This window comes from Lagopus leucura, unplaced genomic scaffold (assembly GCF_019238085.1).
Source record: "Lagopus leucura isolate 7727_CA_CO unplaced genomic scaffold, USGS_WTPT01 Super-Scaffold_100026, whole genome shotgun sequence".
Classification (NCBI taxonomy): Eukaryota; Metazoa; Chordata; class Aves; order Galliformes; family Phasianidae; genus Lagopus; species Lagopus leucura.
The window spans coordinates 7,005,552-7,030,958 of NW_024962277.1; the positions used below are offsets into that span (position 1 = coordinate 7,005,552).

At 38.6% G+C, this 25,407-nt stretch overlaps 1 protein-coding gene across 3 annotated transcripts in view; it reads left to right on the forward strand.

The window, feature by feature from the left end:
• VGLL4 (vestigial like family member 4) overlaps positions 1-25,407 on the forward strand; it is a 79,543-nt gene that overhangs the window by 30,870 nt on the left and 23,266 nt on the right. Inside the window, exons 1-2 of one of the 3 annotated variants that reach the window (XM_042880260.1) lie at positions 3,290-3,765; positions 24,830-25,019. In XM_042880260.1, the coding sequence (XP_042736194.1) occupies positions 3,684-3,765; positions 24,830-25,019 (272 nt within the window). In that variant the 5' untranslated portion in view covers positions 3,290-3,683. Of the gene's footprint in view, positions 1-3,289; positions 3,766-19,647; positions 19,687-24,829; positions 25,020-25,407 lie in introns of those variants that run through there. The other 2 variants (XM_042880263.1, XM_042880262.1) reach the window with 2 other exon arrangements.

The window sequence follows — 25,407 nt, forward strand, 5'->3', positions numbered from 1 at the left end:
TTGGAGCGGTCTTGGTCATAAGCTAGATTCTGTTCAGATGAGAAGCTGAGGGAGGCTCATCACCAAGAGTGCTCCTTATGTGCTGCAGCTGCTAAGGGGTATTGGTCCATTTAACCAAACATAAGCTAGTCCAGAAAAGGTATATGGAGTTTAGATGCCAAGTCTGCTGTGCCAGCTGCTTCTGTAGATGTACCACTGTATTCTGCAAGAGGGAAAGCTTTGTTTTATTGTAGAAAAGGCAATCTTGTCTAAATCCACCTTAATGCAGACACTAGCTATTAAAGTATGTATTTGGTCCCCTGGTTTTGCTAACTGATTTACCTACTTAATAGAACCACTTTGGTTTGCTTTCCTTGCCTCAGAATTCTTCCGTGGAAAGGCATTCCTACATGAAAACTGTCTTTGCTTTCTCTATTGAAAGTGAATTTGAAGATCACAAAGAGGTTGAACTATCTCATCTGTTTATGTGGGCTAATTTGATGTACTTAGACGTGAAGTCTGGAGTGATTCAGAAGGATGTTATGTGGATTTTCAGTTACCTCTAGGGGATGCTGTTGTGTTAAAAGTTCCCTTGTACTAAACATAGCTTTGGGTATTTATCTGCATTATGGAATAAAAGAGCATGCAATACTCTATATTAATGAAGATTAATATAGATTAATAAGAGAAGTGCTTTAGATAATGTCAGATAGAGATAGTATGACATGTAACTGTGGTAGCAAGTATCAATGTACGGAAAAAGAAGTAAGAACTATCCTGGGGTGGTGTTAATAACTATGTATGTCACATCTAACCTGCTGAAGCATTGATTGATTTCAGCTCAGTGAAAGGTATCTCCAACTGGTGAAGTGTGTGATGAATGGCAGTTTGAATAGAGTAGCTGACAATTCTGTGCTTTTGAGAATGGACTCAGTGCTTTACAGGAAACCTGTTGGTAGTTAAGGCTAACGCCTGCTGAACTTTTGGTTTTGCAATGCTTGAGATACGTTTATGTTTATATTTTTTTTCTTCCCTATTCTTTCACCAAGTGTTCTTTTATTTTCAATATTTTGTTTGAGAAATTCATAAAACTTCCAGTGTTTGGTATAAGTTCACTGTTAGTTAACATGAAGTGTCTTAAGTTCTTTCTATGAAAATTGACAAGTGTTAATCATAGCATTTACTGAAGCAGTTTATACAGAATGATCATTATTGTCTAAAAACTTGCAGACCGGTGGTACTGACATAATCAGTAAGAATTCCTTATTAGTTTATGGATAATGATACAGAGCAGTTAGTAATTTATAGGCAATATACAATACTACTTTTCCAAACGATTTGAAGAAAAAGTTACATCTGAATATTGAGGGGAATTTACACTGGACTTTGAACTACGTTGTCCTTGTTTAGCTAAAACAATATGTGCAGACCACTGCCCTAAAGTTTGGAATATTACTTTCCTTCTTCATCATCTCCAGTTCCTGTAAAACTTTTTAAGTATTTTAAACTGGAAAAATCAATCTTCTTAACTTTTCTAAGGATCCATAAAATGTTGCTAATGATGCAAATTCAGCGATGAGGTCAATATTAAAAACTGTACATAGCACTAATATTTTCCACAAAAGTTTTGGAATGCTTAGATAAGGAACTTGCATTTCATGCTGAAGAAACTTGTTTCTTTTTGCTAACATTGTAGGTATAGATTTTTGTCTGTTTGTAACTTCAAACACTAACACTTCTCTCCATGCCCTTATTAATTGACAGTCTGTACCACTGATGTGCAACAGCTTGGAATTTTGTACATGCACAACATGATCTGCTACTTAAAACTTCTGACCCCATACTTGAAAATGATAATGTTCTTCATTAAAATCATTTCTCTTACTAGAAAGCACTGTGTATTACTTTGGTCTGCACATGTGTGATGGCAACTTAAACAGTATCAAGTCCTGTGAGGCAAAAAAAAAACCCAACAGCAACCCTTCTATTAAATGCTGTCTGAGAAATGTATTGTTACTTCAGCATTGAGCTTTTCCACTGTATTAGTCTTAAAGATTAACAATACTTCTAGTAAGGAGAGTGCCTTTTTTTGCATATAAATAATCAATAAAAAACTTCCAGACCTTCATCTTCTCAGTAATGCAGATTTTCTTTTTGAAGGACATCCTCCTTCAAATGAAGAATGTAGGTAGATCGCTCCCAGGACTGTTTCTCATGTTTGAAGGAAGGAGAAACCTCATTTGAGTTCTGGAGAATCTTCCTTGGAGATACATTTCTTACTCCTATTAGTAGTAACTTCACTTGAATTGCCAAGTCTCCCTGAAATAGCCATAGTGTTCAAGTAGTACTTTTCAAAATGCGGTGCTAAAGTGCTTCTGTAAAGCACTAACAAAGCAGAGGAATTCCTAAAGTTTGTTACTGATTCTCACTGACTGTGTGCTCTCTTGTATACCATTAAAATTCTCCTTCCCAGGAAGACAGGGAAGAATTACCATCCAATTCAAAGAGGAGAGAGAGACAGAAGCAAGATTAGGGCTCCATTAGCCTTTTTGTTTGTCTTAGATTGGAATTTATTTCTTCATTTCTGTCAAATCAGCCTTCAGGTGTTGATTAGCCACAGGAAGTGCAAGCTGATGCCTGCTAGGTTAGCACATGCTTGCCTCCATGCAGATGTTCTGCCCTCCCTGAATGAGTCACGCACATCTGTGCAAGCAGCGCCAGCCTTTGTGGTCAAGGTTAGAACTGCAGAAGGGCTGACCGCATCCTGGGATGGGACCGAATCAAATGCAGTGACGTCCTGATTGAATGGCAGCAGTCTGTAAGCACACAGTACCCGTGCACACAGGTATGTCACGTTTCCCTAACCAGCTGCCTGTGTCAGACCACAGCTGCCGTTCTGCTCCGCCACTCTTACATGGCATTCTTTTTCACTGCAGCGGTACAGGGCAATGTCTGAGGCCACACTGGGAAATAAGAGAGCTAACGAATGTGAGGAGATGGCCGTGCCGTGCAGTGGTGGTGCAGCAGTCAGGCTGCTGCCCACATGCAGGCCTCCCGGCAGGCGTGCCGCCCTGGCTTCTCGCTCGCGGTGGCAGCGCTGCTTCCTGTCAGGGCGGCTCTGACATGGCCCCTGCTGCACAGGCCCCTTCTGTGCATGCTCTCCACCTCCTCCTTCTCTTTCTTTCAAACACTCAGTGCATTTAGAGCCTGATCTTGTACAGAAAATATCCCTGACATTTGAAGAGCTCCAGGGATTCACTGAGCATGCTCAGTCCTCCCCGCCTGATAGAGAGAGGAAGCTGGTTTACATACGAGTCATACCAAGCATAGCCTGCATGTCAGTGCAGTTAACTTGCAGCGGGCTGTGAGGAGAACTAGTGTGTCTTTGTCCTAGGAAATTTCCCTTGTTTCTGTTTGCTTTTTTTTTTTTTTTAAATTTGAAAAAAGACTTGAAAAGTTTTCAGACAGTTTTCTTTGTACCGAAGGACGCAATATACTTTTAGTTTGCAAAGTTTGGAAGGGAGTCTGTGTGTTTTAATCCCTCCAACTTTCCTTTAATATACTTTGTTTTGATTAGCGAAGGCTGGGCCTTGTGCTAGTGAAGTTTCGGGGGCCGGGAGCGTCCTCAACACCATTTGCCTGGCTTCCTTCCCCCTGAATCTGGGTGAAAGCAAACAAGCTGGTCTTTTTTGCTAGCCCGATAAATGCTATTTATGAAGATGGACCTGTTGAACTACCAATACTTGGACAAGATGAACAACAATATTGGCATTCTGTGCTACGAAGGTAATGCTTTCATTTCACAAAGCTCTTTTGTCGGGTGTGTTTTATGTTGTTTGTAAGCATGGATTTTCCTCCTGAAAGGAGATTTCTACAGCTGGCTTTAAGATACCTTGCAGTACGGCTTTGTTTAAGGGAAGGACATTTTTATTTTTTTTTTCTTTTCACATAATTTTCTTTTTCCTGTATTTTTTTTCTTGAAGATAACATTAATTGGATTTGTTTAAAGGACTGTGTTGCTTCTGTGACTGCTGTGCAGTGTGTTTGTTGGTAATGTTGGTAAAGGAAATTGTTTGTAAAAAGGGTGTAGGTATTAATTTACATTTCTGCTTGCAATCCTACCTAGCAGTTAGGCACCGCCACTTTTAGGGGGAGATGCTTTTATACAGTGTAGCTCGAAATAATTTTTACATCGACTCGGCAGTTGGGTCGCGAACAATGAAGAGTTTGAGCGCACAGCCATGGGGCTCACAGAGGCGCCGTGCTGCAGAGCACAGAGTAGCCCATTGTTTGACTTCTCATTTCCTGCACAGCTCAGAGAAAGCCCTGGCTGCGAGATGCCTCCCCCTCCTCCATGGCGCACACCCCTCCTTTCTCAAGAACCACCCCACGCTCCCGTCCCCTGTGGAAAGAATTACACAACTAGTTGGAAAATGTAATTTTTTCTCTCTGCTGGACTCTGAATTTTACCTATGCTGTTTCCAGCTAATGTAGGTTGGCATTTGCTCTTCATTTTGTAAGCATTAATAGTTCTGTTTTGAAGTTGCCTGAGGTAATAGAGTAAAATAAGTTTCTTAATCTTAGTGGAGTTTTATCTACGTGCAGTTTGAAGAAGTGGTTATGGCTTGGCTTTGACTGGAAAGAAAGGCACCACAGAGCTAATTCGGCTTGGCAATAGAACTGTTTTTGCTGTAGCCACACACAAGCCTTGCAGAAATCTTTCTTCTGATTCAGCAGGAACATTTTCCATGTTCATTTGGAAAATAAACTTGCTGTAGTTGTTAGGGAAGAAACAATAAGGAATACACGTAGGAATAGAAAATAGGAATAGACCTATTCATATGTTCAAAAAAAGGACTAGGCCAGAAGTCAGAGGGCTGAGCTTCTCTTTGGAAAAATAACATCTTTTCTACCATTAAATCAGAATGATTTCCTTTGGGAAATGGAGGAGTTCCCTATAGAACTGTTAATATTTGATTCTTTTGTTGTTGTTGTTCTTTCATTTTCTTTCCTGCTCAAATATGGAAATACTTGAATAAAGCTGTTTTAAAGAAGATTAAGCATTCATATCAGTAATGAGTAATCCAGAACTGAGATAGTGCAAGAATAGTTGAACTTTCAAGTTCTTTCCTACCTGTGTTTTCTTCATTATAGAGGACTAATTAAGAGAAGACAACTTGAAAGCTCCTTTGACTTTTCACTGTTCTCTGTAGTCAGCAGTGCTTTCTTTGGAGGCCAGTGACACTTCTGATGAAGACCATGAAGTTTGCTTAAAATTCTACTTAAGTACTTACTTACACGTTCCTGAATGTTTTGCTGTCTAAAGCAGAAAAACTGTAGTTTTGGCTCACTAGTTCAATTCATTAGAATTATGCCTAATTTTAATGGGTGATTCTTTCCAGATCCCTTTTTCCACCCTTTTCTCCATTAATTGTTATTTGAATAGATCTTAGGTTTAGAAGTTAAAAGCTTCTCAGAGTACTCTACTGTAACAGTCTTTGTTTAGCTTAAACATCTGTTGCTATTTTCCTTATTATGGAAGTTAACATTTTTAACACTAAAGTAAACACACAAAAAATGAGAAGAAAAAAAAAAAGCAAAAATTCAGTGGTGTTTATAGTGAGGTGTTTATATCCCAGTGGTTTAAAAAGTATAAACAGTCATTGACAACATCTGCACTGAACTGTAAGGGTGTTTTAGAGATGCCTACAGATCTTCCTCTGCCATAGTATTTATTTTGTAAGAGTTGTATCAGCTGTGATGGATCATGTCTTTTGAAGGACACTGCTGTAGTAGTAAATTTATTGAGAGTAAAATGCCCTTTCAGACTCAATTAGGATTTACTGAAGGTCGTACCTGAACTACTTATTAGTAGATGTCTTCCTAAAAAGTACTTTTGCTGATGTAGACACATATTTTGTGAAAATAGGTTTGAAATTTCAGTAGAAAGAATTATATGTCTTCTCTGGGTTCATATTACATATATATAAACCTATATCCTACAGGAAAGAAGTGAGATGACTTCCTTATTCCTGTAGATCCTCTCCTGAAGTTCTTGCTGTTCTTTATTGGGAGAATTTGTTTGCTGGTGAAATGTACCATTGTTTTTTTATAATGTTTACTCTATTTTAAACTTCCACCTCCAATCACAAGCCACTGGAACTATGTGCCATTGATTTGTAGCTGTAGCTCATATGTAAGAGATGCTCTGATGTTTAAGAAATGGGAAAAGTTCTTCCATTCTGTGCCCTTGACAGTTCTTTAGTTCAACATGGAATAGAAGTGCATAGTTTGCATAGCATGGGGAGTCGTCCTTGGTTTTGCCCAGCAAGAATTATAGATAGCAATATGTAGTCTGCAAGTTTTAGGCTACTGAGTTAATGTCAGCATTTGGTTAGTTGTCTTTGACTGGTAGGTTCAAGCAACCTCAGATTTGTCTTAATTTCATTCCATTCATAAGAAACAGTGTCACAATCACACTCCAATGAGTATGAAACCATTTATTCACAGAGTACCATTCATTTCGTAAAACATATTTCTCATTGTGCCTTACTCAGTGGAGGTTTACAGGAAGAAGGCATAATGATGACTAATATAGATGGGATCTGCTTTATGGACAGAACATTGGCTTTTTGTGAGTTGGGGGGAAAATGGCAGATCTAGAAATTCTAGAAGGGGTTGCCGTTTCTCTAGGAGCACTTTGTACTCCTAGCTGGAGTTGACAGTTTTTTGAAACATAAGATATATTTTTAAGTTTATTTTTAATGTATGGTCAAACACTGGCACATGTTGTCCAGAGAGTTTATGCAGTCTTTCTGTGAAGATAATTCGCGGCCCTCAGCAACCCGTCCTAGTTGACCCTGGTTTTGTGCAGGAGGTTTGGACTTGATGATCTCCAGACATGACTTCCAGCCTGAGCTCTCTTTGATTCTGTCATATGATGGAAGACTTTGCACATGTGTGTAATTAAGACAATTCCAGCCAGCATAAAAATTATAACCAAGGATGAGGTGAGAGTTTTTGAATAGGAGTTCATAACTTAGAACCACAGAGTATGTCATTTCCTTTCCTCCGGGTGGTTAGTTCCATGCTGCTAACTTGTGTCCTTTTGAGCATTCTCTCAATATTATTATGAATTTTAAGCTTCTCATGATGCTTTGTGATAAAATCTTATTTCTAAGTGATGCTTTTGGAGGAAAACCTCAATTTTAATGACATGACCTTTTTAACAAGTTGCATTAAAAAAAAAAAGTGAACTTTTGAGTTTTCACCAGTGAAAGCTAAAATTCCAAATGAGACTGTTTAGTTTTCAGTGATTGAAAAGTGATAATACTATTAGCATTTCAAGCAACTTACTGTAATTGTGCAGTAGAAAGGAAGAAATAATTATAGAGGCTTGTTGACTCAGCATCTCAATACTGATTTTTAGTGGGAATACATCTGCCATCCTCCAAAACATTTGCTGCCAGTTGCCAGCAATGGCCAGCTTAATGAGTAGTGCTTTCAGATCACTGTTTTCCTCCTAATGAGCTTAGAGACATCAGAAAACTCTTGGGAGACTGTTGTCCTCGCTGAGGTGAAGAGGCCATGAAACAGAGCCATTCTGTACCACTCTGGCATTCCCAGTGCTTCATATCGAATAACAAGCACTTGATCTGGGCATGTATTCAGAGGTAGAACATCTGTATCTTGTTTTGCAATGGAAACTCACTTAACTTTAGCTTAATATTCTTTCTCTGAAAGCCTTGTGTGTGAGGTAATGGCAAGAGGGCTTTGGGTTAAACAAAAACAAATCACAGGTGATTGTGCTCTTTGACTAATCCAGGGGCACTGCAGCCAGTTCTGGCTCCCTGTTTCAAATAAGACTATGTATGAAAAGGTGCAGTCTCCAAGTAAAAGATTTGTTTCGTTTTGTTTATCTAAGGGACTGTACAGATGGTTGTATGTTGGAAGGCAGATTTCTGTCTTCCTTCCTCTCTCGCATTTTCAAATGCTTTCTGTTATTACTGCATTCTCAAGGCTTGAACGGCTGTGCTGGGAAAGGTATAAAGAAATGCAATAAGATGCTAAGAAATCCCCCAGGCATGTTATGAGACTTGGAGCACTTGAAATAGTTATACAGGGTTCTCTGGACAGTCCAGAAGACTGGAGTTTTTTAATGAAGAAAATTGGATCCAGATTTATTAAAAGAAAAAAACAAAACAAAACAAAACAAAAAAAAAAACCAAACCCACCCCTTTCTGGTTTCAGGACAGCTTACATTAGTTAGTGGCATATTACATAATTATTTCTCTGACTTCCTGTAACAGTGAAGCATTCGTTGGCTACAATATTGAATTTGCACAGCTATGTATTGTCTTAGGGCACTGCAAGCCATTTTGGATATATGTACATCTTCCCAGAAGGGCCAGTGTAGATGTTTGATGCCTAGAGTGGAGCCTGAAATAGTTTCTGCTAGCTTAATTTGCTTCTTAATGAAATATAACCTGCTTTCTTAAGTTCTAAAGAATAGTTTCCATCAGTTTTCTTTGCTGACCTTGCATTTTACCCTGGTATTGTAACATCAGTTTCTGCTATTAACTCCAAAGTTTGGTTTAGTTTCTAAATATATAAAATTACTTTAACACTATCCTTCTGTTAAGAATTAGTGAAACAATAAATGGACTAGAAATCTCTCTCATAATGGTTTGGTTTTATGTTTGTTTTTTTTTTTTGGTAATCAAGTGTTAAATTTCTGTTCAAAGTCATGTAAATTAAGATGCACCTACCAACTGTCCCTGGTTTAGGGAACATCCTGTGAGGTTGGTGGTTTTGGTTGAGGGTTTTTTTGTTTTTTTTTTTTTTTTTTTTTTTCAGTGTCTTTTATCTTTAGGAAAAACCAAAAAGCTCTGACTTAACAGTTGGGCTTTTCTTACTCATTTCCTCCTAACATGAAGCTGGTAATATCCTATTCAGTACTGACATGTAAATTCAGTTTATTTTCCTCGTTCAGCAAAGGCAAGATAGATGTAGGTTGTATTTAAGCATTTTTTTTTCCCTGGGATTCCATTGTTTTCCTCATCCTTGATGCTAGTTCAGCATGTATACTGATAATCCAAACAAGGAAATCAGGAAACCAAATAATAGCCTTATCCCCTTATCCCACAACTTTCAAGCAGCTAGGATAGGCAGCTCATACCTTTTTTTTTTTTTTTTTTTTTTTTTCTTTCTGAGATAAAAGGTAGTGAAATTTGTAGCTGTAAGTTGAATTCTCTGTTAATGAGCAATTTGCTTAAAGGCTGTAACTTGTTATTCACAAGTCAAATTTGTTACAGTGCCAGGTCTCTTTGGATATAAATCCAGGCATTTCAGGAGACACTGAAAAAGCTTAAATTGCTCCAGAGTTTGAACAACGCACTGTATTGTATGGAGAACTGTTAGAGAAAAACTAAAAGCTTAAACAACAGTCTTCATTGTGTGGCATCTAAAATTATGAATGAAAAAAGTTCATCCATATGTATTGGTTTTGCCTTTTTTTAAATCTCTGATTTGCATGAAAATAGTTGTCTATTAATTTCTTCTTAGAATTAATACAGATGGGCCTTTATATTTGATTTTGGCTGAATAGACTACAGAGTTTTAACATGCTGCATGCAGACAGGGTGCCAAGCTATTTAGCCAAGTTGTTTACACTAACAGTAATCCAGCAGGACAGAGCCTGTAATTCTTCACTGATAATAGCACAAGGTAATGATGAATACAAGTTTATGGAGGAGTGTTTACAAAAATTGTATTATACTTTTCTAGTGTTAAAGAATCATGAGTGCAGTTGTTTTTAGTATTTGTTGAAAGCCAGCCTATTTTTTCATCGTCATGCAGTCTGTGTCATCTGCCTCAAAATTACTTTGCTGTTCTGCATGGGATGATTGCTGGACACACAAAGAGTCATTGTTTCCTTTCCCTTTCAGTAAAAGCCATGCACTTTGAAAGATAATTGACTGTGTGATAAAGTGCTGCTAGATGTTGTATAAGCACTACGCCAAGATGGTGCGTGCAGTCACACATACACACCACAAGTGCCATGATGTGGTTTTTATTTCCTGCAGGCAGTTTTCGCTTGGTGCTCCATCTAACAATTTTTTAAAGAAAGAGCCAATGTTCTCATGCCTGTTGCTGCAAATTGGTGTAATGGTGTGTGTAGCTTGGTGTGGTGGCATGTATTTTGTCATAGAATCATTAAAGTTGGGAAAGACCAGTAAGATCATCTCAAGATCAGCTCAACCAGCAACCTGTCACCACTATGGCCACCAAACCACATCCATCTACCCTTTTCCTTCCAGGAACAGTGACTCCACCACTTCCCTGGGCAGCCTGTTACAATGCCTTTCAACTCTTTCGGAGAATAAATTTTTCCTAATACTCAACCTGAACCTCCCTGGCCTTGGTGTGAAGGAAAGAGGCCATAGATCAACTAGCATTAAGTGCAGTCTTGAACGGCAATTAAGGTCTTAATTAGGGTTATCTCTGTCAACTTGTCAAGTTCATGTTACAGATGGATGGGATTAGATAAATTTTATTTTTAACAGTGGTAATAGTTTGTCACTGATTCTAAGATGAGACAAGCTTGAAGCATTCTGTTTGTTCGAAAAGACCCCCCTACAGAATTTTCTGTTGCAGCCTGGGTGAAGTCAAAGCAATTATGTTCCTGAGGCCACAACAGTACAGATTCTAGATAAAGAAAAGTTGTCCAGAAACTTTAATGAGTTGATGAGTCTTCATTGGAGATATTGAGATGTCTCATTTTAATAGGAGTTTAGCTCCTGAAAATCTTGTGGTAAAGAGTAATATGAGCAGGCAAGGGGGAAAAGTGGGAAATCAATTTTAGAATATTTGCTCTACCTCAATTTTATGGCACTATTTGGCATTGGATTTTTTAAATTAATTCCAGTTTATTTTTATCTGGCTTTTAACTTTGTCATTGCTAGTATTAAAAAAGAACCTGTTAAGCATATTTCATGATGAAGTGCAGCTGTTCCCTCCAGAAATTTTATGTGACACTGCCTAATTTGTATCTGAAGAACAAGAACATCCACAGTGTAGTAGGCAGTGATTGTGGTAGATAATATTCAGGATAAAGTTGATACAGCTCTTGTGGTAGAGAAGGGGAAAAGTTACTCTTTCGCAATAAACAAGTAATGGCTTAGTTCCTTCGCAGAAAAGGTGACTCCTGCTTTTTCAAGATGCTTATTGTTACAAGAGCCTATCTTTGATTATTTTAAAACGTTCTTTTTCACTCCTCATCACTATGGAATATTCCTTGTCAACTGTGAGAATCGAGCACTGTAGTGTGTAACTTTCCTCCTATTCTTCCAAACATTGCTAGCGTGTTCCAGGAAATATTGCTGCTCTCCCAGGAAAAGTTTGGAACTAGTTGTGTTTAAAAAACAGTAGTTCTTCCTGGAAACCCATTTGACAAGGCAGGCATGGAAACCACTGACCATTGTACTTCCCAGGTTTACGAGGCTTAACATTTATTCTTCAGCATGCAAAAATAGACTTTTTGGTCTTTAGACGTGAACTGTTCTTAGAAATAAGAGAAGCTGAGTGGATCAGTGTTTTTGCCCACCAGCACAGAAATGGCATCGCAGTAGCGGAATACGAGGCCATATTGAAATTTTGTTTCATTTAACTAGAAATCACAGAACCACAGATTGGTGTTGGGCTTCGTAGTTACCATCTGCTAAGTGCCCAGCCCAGCAATCCTTTGCGTGATAACAGTGAGAATAGGAGCTGCTAAGTTGTTGGAGCTTTTTAAATGGCTGATGTGTTTTTGGGAATGAGTGTCTATTCATATTAAAATGTCACTAGTGCACTCTGGTTGGTTTTAGAGATGATACTGTGACTTCTCATTTTGTTATCTAATTCTTAATGTTTAGGATATCTCACTTCTGAAAGTAGATGTAGACATTTTTTAAAATAAGCAGATTATGACACTTTTAAGGCACATCCTTTCAGAAAAGGATTGTTTCTTGGTTCCAGATTACTCAGTTGGAATTGCCTTCTGTGTGCCATATTCCTAATTGCAATTATGTGCCCATACGGAGAAAATTAGAGTTGTCTAGTCAAAAGGAAACTATTTCTATGAATCTAAATTAGCTAGGAGGACCAGTAAATACCACACAAGAGCTGGCCAAGTAAAATAAGGCTATTTAGTTGTTCTCTTTATATTCTTTGGAAAGCAATCTGTTCAAAAGCAGAAGCCTTGCAAAAACTACTCTTAGTGTATGTATATATATATCTAAAAAGAGTTGACATAACTATGACACCTCCTTTGTTGTGGTTTTATACAGAAAGCATTAAATGGAGATGGGGTAAGGGAAGTGCAGTGTGACTCATATGGGACAAGTTCAAACTCAGCCAGTTTCTTGGATTTAGTATAAATATTTATGGCATTGAAGGGGATTTTTTTAAAAAATATGCTTCCTTGTGCTCTAGATCTTTTAGATGTCCTCCTCAGACATCTGGTGTGCATTGCTGCTTGTTTAACCCCCACCCTTCAGTTTTCATGCTGTGGCATCTCAGAGAGCTATCGCAGTCACTCTGTGGTCGGCATAAATTAAATCTCATAGAGCCAGCTGGGAGAATGCTGACGTGCAGACTTTTCCTGCTGAATGCTCTAAAACTGGTGGCTGCAGTTAAAGAGGTGAACACTTGGCTCTTGTCTTGCTGTAGGCATCATACTGAGCTATTTACCAAAGGTGTCAAAAATAGGAATTCCAGCATTAGCAGTGATGCTTACTGATTCTTGACTCGTTTCTGACTTTAAGAAAAAGGTTCTATTATCAGTGTTTTTTGTAACAAATTTGGCTTATCAGTTAAAAATAAAGTTCTCTTCCTTTCAAAAGTACTTGATTTAATACTGAAGACTAATTTCTAAGACTGTAGCTGCTTAGATGTACAGTATACTTGCTTTAAAAGCTAATCTGTAGTTATACTGAGGGTTGTTTTTTAATAGTACAGTAAATTCAGCAGTACACTATTTGGTTTCAAGTTTTTCTCAATGAATCCTTGTAGAAGCAGCATGATAACAAACATTATAGTACTCATTGTAATTTATTGTCCTTTTTTTCTTTTAATCCTCCTAAGGAGCCAAGTTCAACCTTCAGCTAGCCCATGAAACAGCGAGTGTTGTCCTTATTTACAGGGTGAAGGGTAAGAGTTGTGATTGGTTTAATTCACATAAGTGAAGGATAAAGCTGACAGCAACATTCACAGTGCCTTGACCGTCATACTTTGCCATAACTGCTAAACCTTGTGTTAGTTTGTTAGTAATCTTACGGTGCTTTTAGTAGCTTTCTTTTGATGTGCAGAAAAAAAGATGTATTTAGTTTGTCAGCCAAACAGAAAATTTCAGATCTTGGAGTGCTCATCTGTAGACGAGATGTTTGTTTTCTGATCAGCAGGCATGGAGAGAACTGGAGATTTGATGCTAAGATCTGCTGTGACTGTGGTCTGTCTATCGGGATGGACCCCATCTAAAGTGAGGTGATGGAAGCTGTTTCAGGAAAGGAATTGGGTCTTCTTACCTGTTACAATAGTGAGCTCACACAGACCATGGTGTGTGGATAGAGAATTTTTAAGTTCCTCTCTGTGAGCCACAGGACCTGTTCTTTACTTTGAGCCCTGTTGAGGTGCATAAAAGGAATGTGTCCACTGATCCTGGCAGTTTCATATTCTCTTCACAAGGTGAGCTAGGGTAAGAAACTTAATGAGGGATACTCATGCTAATATACTGAGAAATTTAAATTCTGGATCTGGTGGAGCTAGCATCATATGTATGATGGGATGCAGACCTAACAGCTGACAGTCTTGTTACCTTCAGTTTATCAGCCCCTCTGTGTGGTTTTTTTCTGATGTTTTGTCAGGAATTAATTGTCTTCTGCAGCTTGAAATAAACAAACAAGGAGCCTGGTGTGATGTTAATCAAAAGAGAGACTCAGCTAAAGACAAGGGCTGCTCCAAAAGCAAGGCCTCTGATTTTATGATGCTGGCCCACAACATCAGAGGCGAATGTTGGCGTGATGGCAGTAGAGGTGGAACCTTCCTGCCCCTGTTCCATGACATCTTCTTACCGTGAGACAGATGCAGCAGAGGGGCAGTCTGACAAACTGGCATCTGACGTGGAAGGTGACTGTGGTGAAAAATAATGTTCTGTAGCTGAGAATACGCTTTGTCAGATAGCATTACTGTCTCTTTGTATCTGTTGTAATTTGTATGGAATTGAATGGAAGGCATTACTTTCAGAGTGACCTACGTACACTTAGGGAGAGGAAGATGAAGCCCTAATTATAGGTATTTGAGAAGTAGAGTGTAACTTCAGTACTTGCCATCCATTCCAGTCTCATGATTATAAAGATAACTTAAAAAATGTGAATTTGTGCTTGTGTACCACTGCTCCAAGCATCCTGGAATACCTGAACAACTGAGTCTTCTAGGGGAAGAACCATTTTCAAGCTGTGGTACTAATGTTACCTAAAATGTTTTTGTGGAGCAATTCATTTTGAGGTGCAGTTTTGTTTCTTTGTTGTTTTTTGTTGTTGTTGTTGTTTTCCACAATGAATTACTTACCTTAGTTACATGTCCTGGACACATGCTTACAAGCAATGTCAGAAGATTAAAAGTAATTTTTAAAATTAATCTTTCTCCCTAATAGTGAACCGTGTGGATTTGTTTGATTTGGAGGGCTACCCTTTAAGAAAGAATAGTAATGGGTGGGATTTTGTATGAATGTTTCTTTATACCAGCTTTACTGCCTTCAGAGAAATTATATGGCATCCTTTCTTCTCCATCGTATGAGTTGCTCTGCTCTCTAGGCTCCTCTAGAAGATGAAGCGTTTGCAAGTTTTCAGTCAGTAAAGCACTGCATGTGAGCCACATTTGAGTAAAACTATTGCTTTATGTCTCGGAATAACACAAAGCCAGTGAGTTGAAGATCTATATTATTCAGCATTATGATGAATTTAAATCCCTTGTCTTCTACAGGTAGACACTGGCTGTGGCACAGCTCAGCCTACTGAGCAACTCCCACGGCTTACAGTACAACTTTGAGCACAGGCAATTGGCAAACTGATATCTTCCTCTTTTTTTTTTTTTTCTTAGCATGTCAGAAAGCTGTATCTTCTTTATTTTTTTTTTTATCCCAATGGCTCATGTAGTTTGCAGTTGGATTCAGAGTGCTTAACTGCCCTGTCCAGTTGTCATTCCTCTCTTTCCCTTTGTAGAAGGGATTTTGGAGTCCATTTTGAAAGACAAAGGGATTTTGTTCCACACAGTGGGTTCTTTGTGGAGATGGGTTGGAATTGTTCTGAAACTGTAGATTACAGTGTGCAGTATTCCATCCAGCTTGTTTGAAGGGGCTCTGTGTTCCCTGAATGTGCGAGCCCGTTTCAGACAGACTGCAATAATGTAGCAGAAAACCGAAACTGAAATCTTAGTTTCTTGCACTAACGATGTCACATTAGTTAGGAAGAGATCATCATGTTGGTGACCATGAGGGCAGAAGCACCCTTAGTCATGTGTCTGTCCATGCATATGTGAATAAGGCATCCCCTCCAGACCCATCTCCTGTCCTGTGGCAGGAGCAGCTTCTGGCATTTGGTTGTTTGGCCACGTGCCATATGAGAAAAATGCAGTTGCCAAGACTTCTTTGATTTTTATGGTCTTTTTTTGTTTTGTTTTGTTTCCATTCCAAGGTCACTTGTATGCTACAAATGGGAACCCAGTCTGGGAACTTATCACTTTGAGGGAGTTGCACACAAGCAGTGACCTTGCTTTTCTCCAAATCTTTTCTGGAGAGAGCCACCCATGCATGATGCATACCTTTTATTAACATATCTTGAATGTATTCGCTCTTATGTTTTTATTGTATAGATACGACATTTATGTTCTCTTTCTCACGTTGCTACCTTCCAGTTAGCAAAAGAGAACATGAGAAAATGTGTTTGGAGTATGCTGAAAGTCTCACAGTGTACCTAGAGAGTATATCTACTCTTCAATTGTAATAAATGGGATGTATGTTTATATTTTTTACTTCTGCTTAACAGCTTTTGTCTCAAATATTCATGAGAGAAACAGTGTATGATTTACTGGATTTAATATGCCCATGTTACAAGTAAATATCCCTAAATTTATGCCTGAAAAATGTTTTCTGTAGAAGATGTGTGTCAGTCAGATGACTATGTTTATATCCATAAGAGATACTCAGTAGTCTGGAGTTCAGTTTTTGTTACAAGATCGTGTCCATCTTAGCATTGCTAAGGAGTTTTGTGAAAACCAAAGTGCTCTATCTGTTGAGAAAACATATCAAATTCTTGTATTCTGTTCTGAAATATATTCAGTCAATCAATATATTTTAAGAAGGGCAGGATGGTTGGAAAGCTTATATGCACAATGACCAAGAAAAAAGAACTGTTAGGCAGAATCTATATGTGTAGGTCTACCTGAAAGTAGTGCCTCCTATTTATTTCCATGGAGATTACAACAGATACAACGAGCACAGTAACACTATCAGACAAAGTAAATTCTCAGCTTCAAAACACAATTGTCAACACAGTCATCACCATTAGCTCTACGTTTTTACCAGCAATAAAGAAGAGGCTGCATCTGTCTCATGGTAACAAAATGTCATGGAATACTGGAGGGAAGTTTCCACCTCTACTACCATCCCACCATCATCTGCCTCTGATGTTGTGGGCCAACATCATAAAATAGGAGGCATCGCTTTTGGAGCAGCCCTCCTCGCTATGCGAGTCTGAAAAATTCAGGAGTCTGAAAAATGCTGAGCAAACTGTTTTGCTTCAGACCTGAGTATGTAATAGCTGTCTGTTAGCAGAGGCAGTATCTAAGAAAATAAAAGATGTGCACTGGGGTGGGAGGTTAACAAATGTTTTCTGTCTTCTTAAGAGGAGTTATTTAAATCTTTCTTTGTCTTTCTTTGCCAGTGTGTGCAAATGCATTGCTACGAGGTATAATTTAGCATGTTGAAATACTGCTTAAGTATCTGATCTAACTTTTTTTTTTTCTGTTGTGATCTTGCTGTGACTTCAATTTGCATTTGAAATAGATGGCAGATCTTTTAGCTGTGATTGTTTCTGCTAAAAGACAGGCTAGTCTTTGATCTGTTTAGCATTTCTGTCTTTTATATTATACAATAAGTCATTGAGCTGAGTGACGAAAGAAAGAACACCTCGATCTGGAAGTTAACCATTATATTGGCAAGCAGCATCTCCAACGTGCTGATGTACAGTTCTATTTCATTCACAATTTTTTACTGACAGTGTTTTACATTTCTCTTTTATTAAAATCATACTTGAACACTGACTAAAGTGTTTCTATCAGGCAGCTTTTAAAATCTGCATATCAAAAACGTGAGAGATGCCCTGTAACAGTTTTTCAAACAAATTAAATGAAACTGAATTCTGCTGATCGGTTTACTATTTAAGCTTTGGATGGCAGTAGCTTTAATTACATCATCTTGCCTTGTTTTCTCTGTTAGGAATTGTGTCTGTCAGAATGGGCTGTGTTTCTCACGTTCTTAAGCGTCCATGCCTCAGTAAGTGCTGCAGTGAGGGCACGCAGTGAAAATAGCTGTGTCCTACCTTGAGCCACCAAGGCTGGTGGGTCTGGACCTAGCCCAGCAGGGCTGACCTGGAATCATTAGAGATATAAACTCTGGTAAGAGAAAACATTAAGCTTGGGAAGTAACTCAAATGGCTGAATTTCAGTATTATTGTACATGAGTATGTCGTAGGGATACACCAAAACCTCTTACAGTGCTTATGATGCAGTATGGTTTTGCAGGGAGTTAAATGGATCATGCATCTTTCTGCTGACTGGTAAACACTAAACTAATGTTTTCTGTACAAATACGGGAGATGAAAATGTAAATGATACATCTCCCTTTTGTCTTCTTTTCTCTTTTATTCTCTCCCTTGTTTGTTCTTGCTTTCATACCGAGGCCAGTGCTGTTCAGCAGGGCCGGGTGGCTCGAGTACAGTGCAAAGAACTGTAGTGCAAAGGCAAGTGCTTGGTTTTACTTGGTGGTTCTTCTTAGCAAGGCAGCTTATGGTTCTTTTATATAAGAGCCCCTGTAACACATTGAGCAAACATAAAATGATAATTTGTGTTAACTTCTAGTGCCTCTTAATTGACTTTAAATATTTGATATAGGTTTTTCCCAGGAGAGCTGGCAGAAAAGCCAAGAAAGGACTTTTCTTTGGGAACAGCCTTGCTTTCTGAGTTAAAAAACAAAAACAAAAAAAGAGTCAAACCAGGGGAAATCTTATTTTGACATTGACGGAAACAAGACCTCATTGGAATTATTTATTTGGAGATTAGAGTAATGCATTGATTTCATTTAAATCTTGTCTACCAAATCATTGAAATCTTTTTTTTAGCCATAGTTAACATGAATTCAGGCACTCTAAGCAGAAGAAAGGAAGATCTTACAAACAGCCAGCTGAGAGATGTGCTGCAAGAGTCTACTGGTTGGGCCATTATCCTAAAGGCAGATCTTCAGTCTTCTCAAATAGTCTCTACAATTAGATGTAAGCCTGAGTTCATTGTTGGGTTGGAACTCAACACAGTCCCACAGTCTCTCAGTTGCTGAGGTGTGAAAATTGAAATTTGACAGAGGAAATAGCATGCTTGAGGTTTGATGTTACGACACTAGGAAGCTCTGCCAGACTGAAGCATTGAAATCTGCTCCGGCCTGCCTTCTTTCTGGCTTATCACAGAATCACAGAAACACCAATGTTGGAAAAGATGTACAAGATCATCCAGTCCAACCATCCACCTCTCACCAATAGTTCTCACTAAACCATGTCCCTCAGCACAAAATCCAAGTGTTCCTTGGACTGCTCTCCTTTCCCTTTTCATACCATCATTACTGCCTACTTACAGAGGCACGTTTTTGTAGTTCATTTTTGTTTTTACTTACAGCTAGAAGTGTATTAGAAGGAGATGCTCACAGTCGGTACCTGGTTAGCAGAGCAAAGAGAATGTTACAACCTTAGTTTGTGTGGTCAGCAAAGAGCTTTTTCTTTACTTGTATTTATGAATTAGTTTGTAGAATTGAGTCAACTGTCCATGTAAGTATTTATGTGCAGAGTGTATGTCTGTGCTATTTGCTATTTCATATAGCTATGCTGTTACAGTACCACAAGAATGGAAGTTGACGTAATCAGTTTTTCACAGTACATTTGACGGGGCAGTGACAGGTTTAGGGGGTCTGTTCTGCCATTCTGGCACAATTGGTTGTTTTGTATTTGTTGTTTTATGTAGTGCAGCATTTGGAAAGTCTGTTGAAATCTGCTTTGGCCTGTGCTGCTCAGCTCTGATGAACAAAGATGTGTTTTTATTAAAGGATCCTCAAGCAATCATTCCTGTGCTCCACGAGTGGTCTTGCTGTACCTGAACTCTGGCTCCTTTCCCGGTGCAGTCTTTTGGATGAGAGAGGAGGAAAAAGTGGGTGGAGGTGATTGAATGCAGAGGTCACTGTTTTATGTTCTTGCTAGCAACGTCAAATGTAATGTGTCCCTCATTGGCAGGCATGGTCAGATAGAGGAGCCAGAACAGAACAGTCAGTTTAATCACTGTATTCTGCTTTTGGCCATGGGTTTTCTGGCATACGTATCTCTGCACAGTGGTAGCCAGAGCGTGGTTCCAGGAGTAAGTGCTTTTCATATGTTTTGTAAGCTGATGAGAGCAGGCTTTTGCCAATTTTTCTGTAAATGTGTATGTGATTCTTTTGTTTCCTAAATTAGCTTTTTGTCATCCTGCAAGAAAGTCAGTAAAATGTGTGTCAGATACGTGAATTAGTAAGTTTGCTGCTGAAAGAAATCTGTCAGCTGTAATAAGAAATATTTCCAAGATATGGTTTCATAAGTGTTTTATGAGAAGGCTGTTCTCATTAATATTTAGTTTTCTTGTTGTTCTTGAGTTTGCTATTTCATTATGCTTTCCAGGTGGGCCTGGTTTTATATACTACAAAGCAAATGGGTACTACTGTAACTTGTTTGCAGCATTTGACAGTGTAATGCTCCTAATTAATTCTTATTTAAGCTAAGTAATATCTTGTGTCAAAACTGTCATCCAGAAATAATGTAGTGATACAAAGACTTTCTTGTTTGCATCAGGTTGTAGAAATGTCCAGTGGTTAGATAAATAACCTAAGCAGTCACAAATGATATTATCTTTTATCATAAAACAAAGACCTATACTGAGATGTCTGAATGGATTAATTCATTTTCTGTGGCCACAGAAGCAAAGAAAATTTGCACTAAGTTATGATCTTACAAGAGTTTAGTCTGAATATTTTGCACAGATTAAATTTTTGGGGAATTCCATCATTTCAAAGATACCACAATGTATACAGTGTATAAGTAGTACTGAATGTAGACACTTGACAACATCAGCATGCTAATTTGCTGGTACAAGGTGTTGATTCTTAGTGGTTTTGATAACTTGTTTTGATAACTGATTAAGCAATATTGAAGTGACTTCACCACTTGACATCTTGTATCTCAAATCAGTGGTTTTTGACCATGATTTGGAATTATAATGTCATCTATCTCAATTCATGTTGACACAGACTTTTGTGTTGCAGAAGGAAACATGGAACAGTTTATAAATTCATTCCTGTTGATTTTCAATTTAAACTTGTTTGATCTTCTGTAGTTTCATCTTCACATACACATAGATTTTGTGAGTCCTGTCGTTTCAGCAGAAATATTCCATATGCAATGAGGGCTAAATTTTGGATCAGTAGGTAAAACTGGCTCTGAAGACCTTCATGTACTATTGATTCCTGGGAACGTCTGACCCTGGGAACATGAACCAACCCTTTTTGCTAATGAGTTTGTCTGCATGAAGATATTGGAAAAAGTAATTAAAGGTGTAATGCATGTTAATTAAAGTCTGTTAAACACTCATGCCCATGATTTTATTAATTACTAGAGTGGCCTGAGGTCATGGTAATTCAGTTCAAGCTCTTAAAGGTAAAGACCCTTTTGATCCAGAACGGAAGGCTTTTTTGTGAAGTTAATAAGTGTGTCAGGAATGTTCTCTTGTGGACAAATCTGTTTGTCAGATGCAGAACAGAAAAGTAAAGCGGGCAAGGACAGCGCTTAGAGGAGTCTTACTTCAGCATGCTCTGAGGTCTGTATCGTGTCAGTCTTCAGCTGGAAAGATGAAGCCTTTCATTTCTGGTTCGTAATTAATGCACAGATTTTATGGATTAACAGTAGCCAGCGGGAAGAGGAAACTGGGAGGGGGGATAGGATGTGATAGCCATGTCTTAGTGCAGAGCTGCTAGGTCAGAGAGGAAGGAAGTTAGCTGCCAAGATAGCGTATATCTTCTTTTTTTTTCCTCCCGATCTTTGGTAACTCCTGGAGTTCTCAGGCATATTTTAAGACTTCTCTGGTGTCTTGCTGTCAGATCCACACTTGTGAAAACATGACTTTTGCTGTTGTGATGTTTGCATTGCATGGATGTTTCAGTAGGGACTCGGATACTGCTGACTGAACTGCAAGAGAAACAAAAATAATGTTAAAGATCCAACAATCTTGGTGGTGCTTATGTTCAAAAAGAGACATGCTGTTTTTACAAATGTTTCGTTTGCTTGTGTTAGTTTGAATCATTTGCAGTTTAGGCTGTTAAGTGGTTAAAATAAAGAACGTTCTTGCTGACTGCATTAACTTCTGTTGAGTGAGTGTGCTCCTGCAGTGCTGGCATATAGGCAGACACTACGTCACATTGTTATCTGGGTTTTGCTTGTCTGTGTTTTATCGTGTTGCCTAACAGTTTTAATTAAAAAAAAAAAAAAAAAAGACTGGTATGAACAGTTGTACATAGAACTATCTGAAAGCAGCAGATCAAGAGCGTCTCACACCAGCTGCTTACTGAAACAAAGGGAAGTATTATGAGAGGCACAATAAAAGTGTTTGCTATCCATGCTTTCAGTCATAGGGCAGACACAAGCCTTCACAGTAATGGATTTTGAAGACTGGAGCTTAGTCTTGTGGAATTTTATAAAACAGAGTTGTTTTATCAGAGCATTGTCTTGCCAGTTGTGTAGTGTGAGTCTGGTTACCATGGAGTGCGGTCAGCTGGGGGAGACAAATGCAGTCAGCAAACCAGTGCCTTGTATCATAGGCTCTGCTGTGGTTTCTCCCTCTCTGGTTTAAATTCACATTTGGGAAGGAGTAAAGTGGTGGGGAAAGAAGACACCTTTTATTTAAATATAAAACAGTTTTAACCCTAATCAAAATTATAAGTCGTGAGCGTGCAATTTATCCCTATATACAATGGAGGGATATTTTCCCTCTTAATCTTACCCTGCTATCTGGATCTCTGTCCGGCATTGTTCCCTGCCTGCCTGGTGCCTGCTGGGCAGTGGCCACGTGGCTCTGCCTGGACGAGATGCTTGGTGTCTTCCTGCCTGTCCTGCAGACCGAGAGCGAGGAGCTCCTCCTGCCCCAGTGCTCGCCTCTGCCCCCTGTCCTCATGAAGCTGAAGCTTTGGCTGAATGGCCCTATGGTACAAGACAGAACTGTCAGATATGTGCTGAAGACTGTGTTAGTTCACAGTAGGAAAATCACTATCAAATTCAACGCTTTTATTAGAAGTCAACCCTTCATGTGTTTGCACTTAAATGAACGTTGGTATATAGACACAGTTGTTATAACAAAATCTCAAATTTTTTTTTTAATAAAGAAAAAATAGAGATAATTGTGTAGTGTTGGGCACCTAACTGTTGATTGAGAAAAGGGAAAGATGGAACAATGTCTAGAAATTATCTTTTGTAAACAGCAGTGGGCTTCACATGAGCTTTCTATGATTCTGTGAGTTAGAGTGGCTACGTTCTTGTCAGGAGTTGTTCAGGAGAACTCAGAAGGACTTAGGTGCAGATCTGGAACTTCTTTAATGGAATTTTGAGTCTTCAGAAGTCATCTGAGATCCTACAGAGAGAAGAATGATTGCATATGGATGGGATGAAAGTATAATCAGCCTGAATGGATGAAAGCTTTATCTTTTGACATTGGTATAAAACTTTCTGTCAAAGAGAGAAGTGAGAGAGATTCTTCTCTGAGAGTCTGGTGTGATGTGGCTCACTTCTAAAGTTTGTGTCAGAAATGATCGATATCTGCTCAAAACATACAGGCTGATCTAAAAATACAGGAACTGTACTCAGGGCAAGGCTATTTCAGATGAGAGGCCTTTTTGATAAGAGCTCTGTGCGAGCACAGTGGCTGGGGGTTTTGGTCCTTACATACAGGAGGGGTTTGGATGTCTGTCTCGGAGCATCTGCAGTAGGGCACAGTTTTTACTATTTAGAGCTGAGATGGAAAGTTCCAATTTAAATCTGGTGCCAGAGTCTTTTATAGAAATCATGACTTGTGGTGTATTATAGGTCAGTGTATATTTGCTAGTTTATATTATGCTGACGAAATTGGCAAAATGCTTATTTTTACTGGTAAACATTCAGGAGGTTTTCTCCTCACTCCTTCTTTTTCCAACAAAATAGTATTTGTTTTGTGTGGAATTAGGTCAGCGTTTTATAAATCGTCTGCCTCAGCGATGATGTGAAAATGTGTGGTGACACACAAAGATTTCTATTCTCAGCTACTTCAGGACTGCAGATGAAGTTAACTTTATCCTAATTTTAGTTTTGGAAGTTACGGCCGTGTAGAAAACAAAATGCTTCTGGCAGCATAGGAAAAATACAACTTTTAAACTCTAGCAAGAATAGCTGTTTCAGGGATATTGCCAGAATAGGTGACCCTGATTAATTTAGCTCATCCTTAAGCCCCTTTCAAAGCCTGAAAAGCATTTTGTAATGTCTTCAAATCCCTATGACCCCTGGCTGTAAGGATGGTGAGTTCCATAGTTGTAGGTAAAATGCAGTGCTGCACTTCAGGCCCTGTGTTCAGTGAGACAGTTACTTGAAAGGGGAAAAAAAACTGTGGTCATATTTTAGTGTATGTATAGTAATGAATGTGTTTCTATGCAAGCTAATTGTATCATTTCTGGAATTGTTTATACGTAACTCCCACATGCTGTGACTGGCATTTTCTGTGTTATCAGAAAATACACAGAATTTATAAACTACTGAGTACCAGCAGTCTGCCTCGTGGAAAAATGCCTTTCTTAGAATTGAAGTTGTATGATTCTTCTGTTGAAAACACATGTACTGTTGTGTATTGCAGCAAACGTGGTTTAAAAGTATAGAGAAGGACGTTTGCAGACAAACTTACACTTGCAAAAGCAAGTTCCAGTTTTTTCCCTAATTTTTACCTCACATAGTTATATACCAGACAAGCTTGTTTTGGACAGCTTTTTATGAAAAGAATAACTTGAGAATTTCAATGTTTATTCAGCTTTAGATCTTGAATATTTGGCGTAGATGTGAACCTGGAATTTATACCACAAGCATAAGGAAAGGAACAAAGCATATTTCATTGCAAATAGTCATGCTTTGCAGGATGAGGTAATGAAAGTTCAGTGCTGGAATGACAGCTTGTAAGAAAGAATGCTTCTGAATAAAAATACTGTTAGCAAGATGTGTTAGTTCAACCTTTCAGATTATCTGGGGTGAGTTGACCCTTCCTGTATTACCTTTTCTCAACTGTTGCTTTATTCATGCATGAAGCTCTAAGGTATGGCTTATAATGATCTTATAGCCATGTTTAAATGTGCCTTTGCACACCTGACATCTGTTTGGGAATTTTGTCTGAGAGAATTTTTTTAAAAACACCATGTTCTGCCTCATTTTCCCTGTTGTGTTCATCTTCACTTGTCTTTTTCCTGTAGGTGAAGCAGCTTTAAGAGGTGAGCCCAGAATGCAGTCTCTCCCAGTATCCTCTGCTCTAACCAACCATCGGACAGGCCCTCCTCCGATCAGCCCCAATAAGAGAAAGCTCAGCATGGACCAAGGGGATGATGAGATAGACTGTGAAAATGAACATGTTTCTAAAATGAGTCGAATGTTCAATCCACATCTGTAAGTGTCTCGCTTTTATTACTTCTGTTTCACAGAACGCAGTGCTGTCCTCTTCATCTCTGTACGTGCTAAAATCATCCTGTGTCTAAATCTTCCTGGTAGATCTTTCCTTTGTTCCAGATTGCATGAAAATTCTGCGCAAAAGCTGATGAGATTAGATGAGTGATGACTTGTTTGGTTTGCATGCAACAAAGCAACAGGAATTATAGCTTAACTTCTAACAAAACACATACACTAACCTTGCAGTTTCTAAAGCATTGTTCATGTGTTCTTTGTAATTTGCTCGTTTCACTTCTCTGGATTCTGAGCAGTCTGTACTCTGGGGGTGGGGAAGCAGGAGGAGGAGAAACAGAAGTGGTTTGCATTTTTCAGAGGCCAGGAGATTGTG